Genomic DNA, 12,503 nt, shown 5'->3' on the forward strand with positions numbered 1-12,503 from the left:
GGTGGGGTTACTGGGTTATGGGGATAGGGTGGAGGTGTTGATCTTGGGTAGGGTGCTCTTTCCAAGAGCCGGTGCAGACTCGATGGGCCGAATGGCCTTCTTCGGCACTGTAAATTCTATGATATATGATACATAAAATATATACATACTGTACAAATGAAGAGTCAGATAATTGGATGAAGAATTGTCCACCAGACTGTTCAACCGTATAATCCTCTCTCAGATTGTTCTGAGCTACAGCCAGGTGATGCTAAACACTCAAGTAGGAAAGACAAAAATCGACAAGAATGTTTTTAAAACAAAGCTGCTTTATTTCACATCTGTCCTGAATATTCAATTTCATTTTAGTAGTTCAAGGGGTTCGAAACAGAAACAAATCCCAGCTGGCGTAGTTCAGTCCTGGATGGGATTAACAGCATGGGAATCCAATCCTTGCTGACGCATGTGACATCTCTTGTGTGTCAGTAGGTGGGATGACTGAGTAAATCCCTTCCCACACACAGAGCAGGTGAATGGTCTCTCCCCAGTGTGAACCCGCTGGTGTCTCAGCAGGTGTGAGGTACAGGTAAATCCTCTCCCGCACACAGAGCAGGTGAATGGCCTCTCCCCAGTATGTGTGCGTTGGTGTGTCAGCAGCTGGGATGAATGAGTGAATCCCTTTCCACACATGGAGCAGTGGAATGGTCTCTCTCCGGTGTGACCTCCCTGGTGAGTCAGCAAATCCCTTTTAGATTTAAATCTCTTCTCACAGTCAGAACATTTAAAAGGTCTCTTATCATTGTGAACAAGCTGGTGTGTCAGGAGGTGGGATGACTGAATAAATCTCTTCCCACATACAGTGCAGATGAATGGTCTCTCCCCAGTGTGAACTCGCTGGTGTGTCAATAGGATAGATGACTGTGTGAATCCCTTCCCACATTCAGGGCAGGTGAATGGTCTCTCTCCGTTGTGAACTCGCTGGTGTATCAGGAGGTGGGACGACCGACAGAATCCCTTGCCACAGTCACAGCAGGTGAATGGTCTCTCACCAGTATGATTATGCCGGTGCGTCAGCAGCTCATTTCTGCTTTTGAAGCTCTCCTCACAGTCAGAACATTTAAAAGGTCTCTTATTGGTGTGAATACGTTGGTGTGCAGTGAGGTGCGATGAACAAGTGAATCCCTTATCACATATGGAACAAGTGAACGGTCTCTCCCCAGTGTGACGGCGCTGGTGTACAGTGAGTTGAGACGATCGTGTGAACCCTGTCCTGCAGTGAGAGCACCTGAATGGTCTCTTGTCTGTATGAACACGTTGATGACACGACAGTTCCTCTGAACTTTTATAGCACTTCCCACAGTCCGAGCACTTAAAAGGTCTCTCATCAGTGTGAACTCGCTGGTGTTTCAGCAAGTTGGATGAATTAGTGAATCCCTTCCCACACTTTGAACAGGTGAACGGCCTCTCTCCAGTGTGAGTGTGCTGGTGTCTCAGCAAATCCTGTTTGCTTTTAAAGGTCTTCCCACAGTCAGAACATTGAAAAGGTCTCTTGTCAGTGTGAACATGCTGGTGCCTCCGCAGATGTGATGACTGGGTGAATCCTTTCCCACAAATGGAGCAGCTGAATGGCCTCTCCCCAGTGTGAACTCGCTGATGTCTCAGCAGATGGGATGAATCAGTGAATTCCTTTCTACAAACAGAGCAGGTGAACAGCATCTTCCTGCTGTGAATAAACCTATAAAGTCCCAACTCAATCGGGCAATTCAGTTCTTTGCCACAGTTCCCACATTTACACGGTTATTTGCCGGTGTGACAGTAGTTGTGCATCGACAGGCCCAATGATCAGTTTATGCCCCACCACAGTATAATAAGTCAACAGTACCTCCTCGCTCTGCATGTTACTTTTTGTTTCCATGTTCAAAGGTCAATATCAGTGAATGATCAGGTTTTGAAAATTTTCTCCCTCTGATATCCTGTGAAATAAATTTTAATAAGTAAATGTGAGCGAGAAAGGACTAAAAAGGAAAGATGTGTAATGGAGTTGAATGGATTGGTAGGACCAACTCTAGGAAAACAGGAGCATGAAAACTATTGATTGTCTTAAAATCTCAAGTGGTCCAATTGATATAGGACTACACAACATGCTGAACTCAATGCGAAAAGAGAGTTGGACGTAGCAAGGAATGAAGATGAATTTAATAGATCCTCAATTGAACCAGAATTTTGACAATCTCCCCAAACCATAAACATTAGGAAGATAAGGGAAACAGCTCCAAGGGGAATCATCACCTCCAAATTCTTCTGCATTTCACTCATTTATATGGTGTAGAGATAGTGTGCTTTAGTAACGTATCATCCCCTAGAATCTAGGTTTCTTGACAGTTGCACACTGGATATTCTTGGGTCCCACTGGGTTCAAATGTGCCCTGAGAGAAAACCAGTAGCTTATCCACTGTTGCCAATACAATTCAAAACAGTGCAACAAAAAAAACGACAGACAGGGGACCGAGTCCTACATTCAACACTCTAACTTGATACAAATAGATGCTTAATTGGTCTATATTTGACGACTCAGTTCAGTGGTGACATGTGCATTAACGCTAAGGGAATCAGAATCACAGAATTTAGTGCAGAAGCAGTCCATTCGGCCCATCAAGTCTGCACCAACCCTTGGAAAGAGCACCCTAACTACTCCATCCTATCACCACACTTTCACCCTATCCCCGTAGCCCCACATGACCTTACCTTTTTTGGACACTAAGGGCAATTTAGCACGACCAATCCACCTACCCCTTCACATCTTTGGACTGTGGGAGGAAACCGGAGCACATGGAGACACAGGCAGAACATGCAGACTGCACATATACAGTGACGCAAGCCGGGAATCGAACCTGGGACCCTGGCGCTGTGAAGCCATTTTGCTAACCACAGTGGACAGCAGGTTAGCACAAGTGGCTAGCACTGTTGGCTTCACAGCGCCAGGGTCCTAGGTTCGATTCCCTGCTAGGTCACTGTCTGTGCGGAGTCTGAACATTCTCCCAGTGTTTGCATGGGTTTCCTCCGGGTGCTCCGGTTTCCTCCCACAGTCCAAAGACGTGCAGGTTAGGTGGATTGGCCATGCTAATTTGCCCTTAATGTCCAAAAAAGGTTAGGAGGGGTTATTGGGTTACCCGGATAGGGTGGAAGTGAGGGCTTAAGTGGGTCGGTGCAGACTCGATGGGCCGAATGGCCTCCTTCTACACTGTATGTCTTATGCTACCGTGCTGAAATTAGTAAGGATGCTAGAAATATGAAATAAAAAGAAATAAATTTGGAAACACTCATTACGTCGGATAGCTTTTGTGGAGAGTTGACATTCCCGGCCGGTCAAATACTTACAAAGAAAATCAACAAAGTAATGGAGGCCGTAGTTCCCACAATGCCCTGTGCCCCAGCAATCCCTCTATACAATGCATTCATTTCCGTTTGCAATCACAGTGCGCATGCTCCCCAAGGTCATTGCTGGCGGCTCCTTTGTCCTGAATGAACTCGGGATAAACGGGAGAGGAAACCGGGAATCGTCAGATCGGGTGGGGAGCCGGTGCATCATCGCTTTGATGGCGACCGATCTCCAGAACCTCGCCGCAGGTCCGACGGGCGGCTCGAATTCCGACCCTCCCCAGATTCACTCGCCCCAGCTCAGCTTTGTGCCGCCACCCCGCGCATGCTCCTCGTAGTCACGTGAGCGCTTAGCAGACGGGCCTTAGTACGCATGCGCGTTTCTGTCCTGATGGAAAGAGACCATATTCCCCAATAGTGAGCATTCTGTGTATTCTCGCGCCATTGATGTGGTGCAGAACAAATAGAATTTAAAGTACTGAAGGAGGTCATTCGGCCCATCGAGTCTGCACCGGCCCTTGGAAAGAGCACGCGACCCAAGCCCACACCTCCACCCTATCCCCGTAACCCAGTAACCCCACTTAATCTTTTTTGGACACTAAGGGCAATTTAGCATGGCCAATCCACCTAGTCAACCTATCGTTTAATTTGATCATAGAATCACAGATTCCCTGCACTGCAGAAAGAGGCTCTTCAGCCTACCAAGTCCGCACTGACCCTCCGAATTATCCTCACAACCCCACCTAGCCATTTGTCACAAAGGGAAAATTTACCACTGACCAATCCACCTAACCTGCACATCTGGATTGGGTTTGGGGTGGATTTTTATTATTGTCACATGTACAGAGGTACAGTGAAAAGTATTGTTCTGCGAACAGTCCAGACAGGTCATTCCACAGATGAATAAAAAACATAGGTCATAAATAAATACACAATGTAAAGACATAGGCTTAGGCGACGAGTGAGTATGCGGAGTTCAGTACAACTCAGTAGAGAAGATGTGTGAAGAGAGCAGATCAATCTATACAAGAGTCATTCATGAGTCTGGAGTTTTGGACTGTGGGAGATAACCGGACAGAGGAAACGTATGCAGACACGGGGAGGATGTGAAAACTCCACAAACCCAGGTCCCTAGCGCTGTGAGGCAGCAATGCTAACCATTGTATGATCGTGCCACCCAGTTTAATTTATACTTTAATTAACATTCTAATCTATAAATTGAATTAGGTTTCTTGAATTGTTTTTAAAACTCATATTCCTGGCCCCATTTTCTTTTCTTCCTCTCTGCCTCTACATTTTAAATGACAGTGAACATTGGTGAGTGCTAATTGGTGGCTCTGGGAAATGTCAGGATGACATTCAAAGGCCTGGAGGACGAAGGCAGCAGGATTTGTAAACAAGTACTGTTTTTGAGGGATGGAACCCGACTCGACTGAGGCATGGGTCTGAGTGAATTGTTGTAAAAGAAAATAATTTTTTGAAAGATATTTGAGATTTCTTTTGTCAATAAAGTTGTATAACATGTTTCAAAATATTGTTCACCGGAGGTTCCTAATATGTTTCAGACAATTGGTGACACATTTACCTGGTGTTTACAGCCATAATTTATTTTCATATTCATAGAATCCCAACAATACAGTAGGAGGCCATTTAGCCCATTGATTCTGCACCGAACCTCTAAAAGCGCACCCCTCTTATGAAAATCGCTTATTGTCACAAGTAGGCTTCAAATGAAGTTACTGTGAAAAGCCCCTAGTCGCCACACTCCGGTACCTGTTCGGGGAGGCTGTTACGGGAATCGAACCGTGCTGCTGGCCTGCCTTGGTCTGTTTTCAAAGCCAGCGATTTAGCCCTGTGCTAAACAGCCCCTCTGCTTATTCTCTGCTTATTTGGATCAGTGTCGGTTCTTCAATGATTATGCTCATGTGAAGCCCTTTGGCACATTTTACCGCAATGCTATGTAAATACAAGTTGCTGATGTGAAATCATTAACCTCTGCTTTCCAAGACAGAATCATCCATGGTCTGCAATTTTGCACCTTGCCAATAAGAAAATACTGGAAACTCATTTTGTAAGATCTCAAACTAAGGGTGAGGACTTTTATTAGGTACTATAGGGTAAACAGTGACTGAGATCAACCTCTGCCATCATGCTTCACCTTGAAATGAGATGTAGAGAAATAGATATAGCACTTGGGATGAGTGGGATCAAAGGTTATGGGGGGAAAACAGGATTAGGCTATTGAGTTGGATTATCAGCCACGAACGTGATAAATGGCATAGCAGGCTCGAAGGGCCATAAGGTCTCCTCCTGCTCCTATCTTCTATGTATCTATATATCTGAGTCAATGTGTTGCATCCCTACTAATGTAGATAGGCTGTATTCTACGCTGCAGAGCAGTCTGTATAACAATATTCTCCATTACATTCAGATGACTCATCATTGGCTCACCATGCCTGAGTTCATGCTTAAGAATAGTTATTGATTCGTCTCACTCACCTGTTCTTTACTCAAACCCTTCAATGGCTCCGCAATGTTTTCTTGAATGTCACTGCTGAGTCTGTTTCCATCACCAATACAGACTGTGTGTTCCAGCTCAAAATAATTGAAGACAAATGTCATTTTGGCATCAGCTTCCACCTGTATCCTCCGGATCTTAGGGCCACTAGAAACCACCCTTCCCCTTACTTGGTCTGTCAAACGTACTCACATGCTTCAACATCTGTGTCTCATATCTTCTCATCTTGTCTTTCCTTTAAGATACATAACCGCAACTTTTCCCATCAAACAACATAACTAAAACCCACCAGCCTTGGTACAATTCTGGTAAATGGCTTCTGTCTTCTCTGAAAGGCCGTGACATCTTCCCAGAACTGAACACAGCACTCTAGATGAGATCTTAGCATTGATTTATTTATAAATTCAGCATTAAGTCGATTGATTTAAACATATTTAAAATAAATTGTTTACAGACTACCTTAAAATCAGGTGCACAAATTCACATATGCTTGTAAACAACTGGTACAATTGTGCCATGTGACTCTTCTCTGTATCATTCCAATTTTAATATATGTGCTGCTGAAGTGAGCACCGCTGGTGCAATTGTGTCAGGTAATTTTATCTCAAGATAAAGAAGGCTATGATAGCATAGTGGTTATTCATCAGCAATCCCTAATAATACCATCATTTCTATGCTTGGGTGATGCCACGTTTGGCTGCATGTTCACAGATGGGCCAGAAGGTTTTTCTTAGCTTTGCAGGCTCTTCCACAGTAAAGAAATTAGCTATTGGTTTATTGAGGCAGTGCTTGATTGTCAGCGCGATCATCTGGCCTCTCTTAATCGCGCAGTCGCTGTTCTTGTTGAATAAAAACTGTTGACTCCGTTTTTGAGAATGGCCATTTTAGTCACAAATTGGACCTGCTTTCCAAGTGTTCTGTCAGTAGTGCAGACCGTAACAGAGGTTTTAAGATTATATCTCAAACATTTCCTTTGATCCCAGTATGAACTAATTATCTGGAGTATCTCTGAGTCGATCTGTTTATGCAGCTTTGAGTCGGGAATTCCGATAGCATTTCAGCGCGAAGTGGTTGTTTACTGGATTAGTATTGCATGTATATAAAGCTGACCATATGAGATGCATTCAAGGATAATGAGGGAAGTGAGAATGGAAATTGTGGAGGCACTCGCCATTATTTTCCGTACTTTCTGAGGAGCAGCGGACTGGAAAACTGTTACTGTACAACTGTATAGCTACGTCCGGCAACAGTTTGAGCTTGGTGGTTAGAAAGCTTTAAGAAGCCGGGGTCAGCAGGTGTCAGCTGACTTACGGAAGTGTTATGGGGGGAGCAAAAGAGCAAGATTTGGATCTAGCGGGGGGAGGGGGGTGGGGGGGGGGAAATAGGGTTGCTGCTGCATTGGCCGAGGGGGAACTGAAAACGGAAGAGGTGGTCGGGGCGGGGGTTTCCCGTCTGGGGGACTGGAGGGTGCGGGAGGCGCGGGCACGGGACTGGCCTAAAACAGGAGATGGCTAGTCGGCAGGGGAGGGTGGGAAGCCCCCCAATCCAGCTGATAACGTGGAATGTGAGGGGCCTGAATGGGCCAGTTAAGAGGGCCCGAGTGTTCGCGCACTTGAAGAGACTGAAGGCAGACGTGTTCATGCTTCAGGAGACACATCTGAAGGTGGCAGACCAGGTCAGGTTAAGAAAGGGATGGGTTGGACAGGTATTCCATTCTGGGCTGGATGCGAAGAATAGAGGGGTGGCAATACTGGTGGGGAAGCGGGTGTTGGATCCAGCATTAGATCGTTCCAGATCTAGGACCGGAAAGAGGCCGGCTGCGGCCAAGGTGCTTAGGGGGTTTATGGACCAGATGGGGGGAGTGGATCCGTGGAGATTTGCCAGGCCCTGGCCAGAGAATTTTCTTTTTTCTCCCACGTACACAAAGCCTACTCCCGGATAGATTTTTTTGTTCTGAGCAGGGCGCTGATCCCGAAAGTGGAGGGAACGGAGTACTCGGCCATAGCCATCTCGGACCACGCCCCGCACTGGGTGGAACTGGAGTTGGGAGAGGAGTGGGACCAACGCCCGTTGTGGAGTCTGGATGTGGAACTACTGACAGATGAGGAGGTGTGCGGGAGGGTGCGGGGGTGCACTGGAAGGTATTTGGAGGCCAACGACAACGGGGAGGTGCAGGTGGGTGTAGTATGGGAGGCGCTGAAGGCGGTTGTCAGGGGAGAGTTAACCTCCATCAGGGCTCACAGGGGGAAGAGAGAGGGCAGGGAATGGGAGAGGTTAGTGGGGGAGATTTTAAGGTTGGCAGAAGATATGCAGAGGCCCCTGAAGAGGGACTACTCAGGGAGCAGCGAAGTCTCCAGACGGAGTTTGACCTGTTGACCACAGGGAAGGCAGAGGCACAGTGGAGGAAAGCACAGGGGGCGACATATGAGAATGGGGAGAAGGCGAGCCAGATGCTGGCACATCAGCTCCGTCAGAGGATGGCAGCGAGGGAGATAGGTGGAGTCAAGGATGGCAGGGGAACTACGGTGCGGAGTGCGGTGAAAGTAAATGAGGCATTTAAGGCCTTCTATGAGGAGCTGTACAGATCCCAGCCCCCAGCGGGGGAAGAGGGGATGCGACGTTTTCTGGACCAACTGAGGTTCCCGAGGGTGGAGGAGCAGGAGGTGGCTGGTTTGGGGGCGCCAATTAGGTTGGAGGAGCTGATTAAGGGACTGGGGAGCATGCAGGCGGGGAAGGCCTGTTGAGTTCTACAGGAAGTACGTAGACCTATTAGCCCCGTTGCTGGTGAGGACTTTCAATGAGGCAAGAGAGGGGGGGACCCAGCCCCCGACAATGTCTGAGGCGATGATCTCTTTGATCCTGAAGCAGTATAAGGACCCACTGCAATGTGGGTCATATAGGCCGATTTCGCTTCTTAATGTGGATGCTAAGTTGCTGGCAAACGTGCTGGCTACGAGCATAGAGGACTGTGATTCACGAGGACCAGATGGGATTTGTAAAGTGCAGGCAGCTAAACAGCAATGTGCGGAGGCTCCTAAACGTGATAATGATGCCATCGGTGGAGGGAGAGGCGGAGATAGTGACAGCTATGGACGCGGAGAAGGCCTTTGACCGAGTAGAGTGGAAGTATCTCTGGGAAGTGTTGCGGAGGTTTGGGTTTGGGGAGGGGTTTATCAGTTGGGTTAGGCTCCTATATAGAGCCCCGGTGGCGAGTGTGGTTACGAATCGGCGGAGGTCGGAGTATTTTCGGCTGTATCGAGGGATGAGGCAGGGGTGTCCCCTCTCCCCCCCTGTTGTTTGCATTAGCAATTGAACCTTTGGCCATGGTATTAAGGGAGTCCAGGAAATGGAGGGGGGTGGTCCGAGGAGGAGAGGGGCATCGGGTGTCGCTGTATGCGGACGACCTGTTGCTGTATGTGGCAGATCCAGTGGAGGGGATGGTGGAGGTCATGCAGATCCTAAGGGAGTTTGGGGACTTCTCGGGCTATAAGCTCAATGTAGGGAAAAGTGAGCTCTTCGTGTTGCATCCAGGGGACCAGGGAAGAGGGATCGACGATCTACCGTTGAGGAGGGCGGAAAGGAGCTTTCGGTACTTGGGGATCCAAATAGCTAGGAGTTGGGGGGCCCCTGCACAAACTTAATTTGACGCGGCTGGTGGAGCAGATGGAGGAGGACTTTAAACGATGGGACATGTTGCCACTCTCGCTAGCGGGCAGAGCGCAGTCGATTAAAATGATGGTCCTCCCGAGGTTTCTTTTTGTGTTCCAGTGCCTTCCAATTGTGATCACGAAGGCCTTTTTTAAGAGGGACCTGTTCATCGATGGGACATTTGCGAGCCTAGGGGCGCTGGAGGAGAAGTTTGGGCTACCCCCGGGAAATGCTTTCAGATACATGTAAGTTTGTGAGGCGACAGGTGAGCGAATTCCCGTTGCTCCCGGCACAGGGGATTCAGGACAGGGTGATTTTGGGTATATGGGTCGGAGAGGGCAAGGTGTCGGCAATATACCAGGAGATGAAAGAAGAGGAGGAGGCTTTGGTAGAGGAGCTGAAGGGCAAATGGGAGGAGGAATTGGGGGAGGAGATTGAAGAGGGTCTGTGGGTTGATGCCCTGAGCAGGGTTAATTCCTCATGTGCCATGATACAGTTTAAGGTGATTCACAGAGCGCACATGACAGGGGCGAGGCTGAGTAGGTTCTTTGGGGTGGAGAACAGATGTGGGAGGTGCTCAGGAAGCCCGGCGAACCACGCCCATATGTTCTGGTCGTGCCCGGCACTGGAGGGGTGTTGCGAGGACTATATCTAAGGTGGTGAAAGTCCAGGTCAAGCCAAGTTGGGGGCTAGCACTATTTGGAGTGACGGACGAGCCGGGAGTGCAGGAGGCGAAAGAGGCCGGTATCCTGGCCTTTGCATCCCTGGTAGCCCGGCGGAGTATCTTGCTACTGTGGAAAGAAGCAAAACCCCCCAGTGTGGAAGCCTGGATAAACGACTTGGCAGGGTTCATCAAGCTGGAGATGATAAAGTTTGCCTTGAGAGGGTCTGCGCAGGGGTTCTTCAGGCGGTGGCAACCGTTCCTAGACTATCTCGCGGAGCGTTAGATGGGGGTCGGTCAGCAGCAGCTGCAACCCGGGGGGGGGAAGAGGGGGGGACATCTCTTTCGGGGGTGGTGGAAGGGTGGGCGGGGAAGGTTTTTTTTCCTAAGGGCACTTGAGTAAGGAAATACATAAACATATGGGAAAGTCGATATGTGCAGGAGGAACCCTTTGTACAAAGTTCTGTATTATGTTGAATTGATATGTTTATGTCTTACTCTGCGACTTTTCTTTTTTGTTACGGGGTAGGGGTTTGAATGGTTGAACATTTTTGTTTAAAAATTCTGAATAAACATATTTTTAAAAAAAAGAAAGCTTTAAGAAATGGTAACTTAGGGTAAAAGTAAAGTCATATGGCTAATTCTAGTTAATTAAGGAAAACCAGTACACATTTATTAAATGTAAATTGTATTTACTAACTTTCTGAATTTCTTGGTAATAGAGGGAGTTGACAATTCGCTGTTGTTCTGTATATGGACTTCCAAACTACATCTGATAAGTACAGTAATGTAGACGTCATGGAACAAAGGGGGCAATAGCAACATCGATACAAAACTGGCTGAGTGACAACATACAGAAAAGTCGCGTTTTATGGTTGTTTTTCAAACAAAGGGATTTATTTTCGTGGAGTTCCCAGGAGTTGTTATTACGACCCTGTTCTTCCTAATATATATTAATGTCCCAGGCTTTGGTGAATAAGACACAATTTCAAAATTTCAGGACTAGAATGAAACTTGGAAGTGTTGTGAACTGCGAGGAGGATAGTGTAGGGCATAGACAGGTTGGTGGAATTCAGACAATTTACAGATGAAGTTTAATGTAGAGAAACGCAGAGTGGTTCATTTTGGTTGAAAGAATGGAGAGAGGCAATGTAAAATTCAGGGTACAATTGTAAAGTGGGCGCAGGAAAAATGGGACCGGGATTATGTTTCTGCATAAATAATTGAAAGAGTCAGGACAGATCGAGAGCAGTGAATAAAATATATGATAGTCTGCGATTTTAAATAGGGGGTATAGAATGCCAAAGCAAGGAATTATATTGAATCGGTATAAAGAAAATAGGGTTGGCCTCAAAAATGGAGCAGTGTGCCAGGTTCTGAGCACCACACTTTAGGAAGAATGTGAAGGCATTAGGGAGGGTGCAGAACAGATTGAAGAAAATGGTTACAGGGATGAGAAATATCAGTAATGTACATAGATTTGAGGCAGTTTGCCTGTTCTCTGTGGAGGAGAGAAGGTGGAAATGAGATTTAATAGTGGTGTTCAAAATCATGAGCGGTCTGGTCAGAGTAGGTCAGAAGGACCGTTTCTATTGGTGAACGGGTTGAGAATCAGTGTAAGATTTTTGTCATTCTACAATTGTTCAGAGTGTGCAATAGGTATTTTATTCTCCAACCACAGTCTAAAAGTAGATATTCCTCTTTTGACATTAAGTTGGACAATTAACAATCGAGGAGTTGCAGAGTTGGAAAACAGCGATTTGCGAAGAAACAAAATTGTTTGATTGTTTTATGACAGAACTCCTTTGAGTCTTGAACTGAAGTTGTCTGAAAAATCACAATGTGTCAATCTGAAGGAATGGCTAAAACATTGTGAACCTAAGATGACACAATGTTTAAACCAGTCATTGCTTTAATTGATCTGTACCATTATTATCTGACGTTATAATAGGAAGTGGTCTGAACTGTTGATTTTAACATCTTTATTATGGGGTTTGGGTTAAGATGTGTTGATGAGAGAATATTACTTAATTTATGGCTTCTCTGTATCTGGATTAAACGTGCATTTCTTTGGAATGGAATGTAAACTTCTAGAGTCTATGACCCATAAAGCAGGGGTTGTTGCAAAGATTGGGTGACACATGATGATTTGCATAATCTCCATAAGGAGGAGTGAATTTGGACCATCTCCAAACAATGGAAGGAGGAATGGGAAACTGAGGAAATAGAAGTGGAGAAGTTATAATCCTTGTTTGTAAAGTGGTTTCAGTGGTCTGACTCCTCTGGGCACATTTCAATATAACTTCAAAGACAAAAAGG

At 46.5% G+C, this 12,503-nt stretch overlaps 1 protein-coding gene across 1 annotated transcript; it reads right to left on the bottom strand.

Moving 5' to 3' along the window:
- Positions 1–288: 288 nt before the first annotated feature.
- Positions 289–3,675, bottom strand: LOC140390408 (uncharacterized). Its single transcript, XM_072475556.1, has 2 exons — positions 3,358–3,675; positions 289–1,952 (listed from the first exon to the last, which is right to left on the bottom strand). Exon 2 carries the CDS (start codon positions 1,693–1,695, stop codon positions 394–396), a length of 1,302 nt encoding a protein of 433 aa, XP_072331657.1. The 5' UTR covers positions 1,696–1,952; positions 3,358–3,675; the 3' UTR covers positions 289–393.
- Between the last annotated feature and the right edge of the window lie 8,828 nt (positions 3,676–12,503).

The sequence above is a fragment of the Scyliorhinus torazame genome, chromosome 14 (assembly GCF_047496885.1).
Source record: "Scyliorhinus torazame isolate Kashiwa2021f chromosome 14, sScyTor2.1, whole genome shotgun sequence".
Taxonomy (NCBI): domain Eukaryota; kingdom Metazoa; phylum Chordata; class Chondrichthyes; order Carcharhiniformes; family Scyliorhinidae; genus Scyliorhinus; species Scyliorhinus torazame.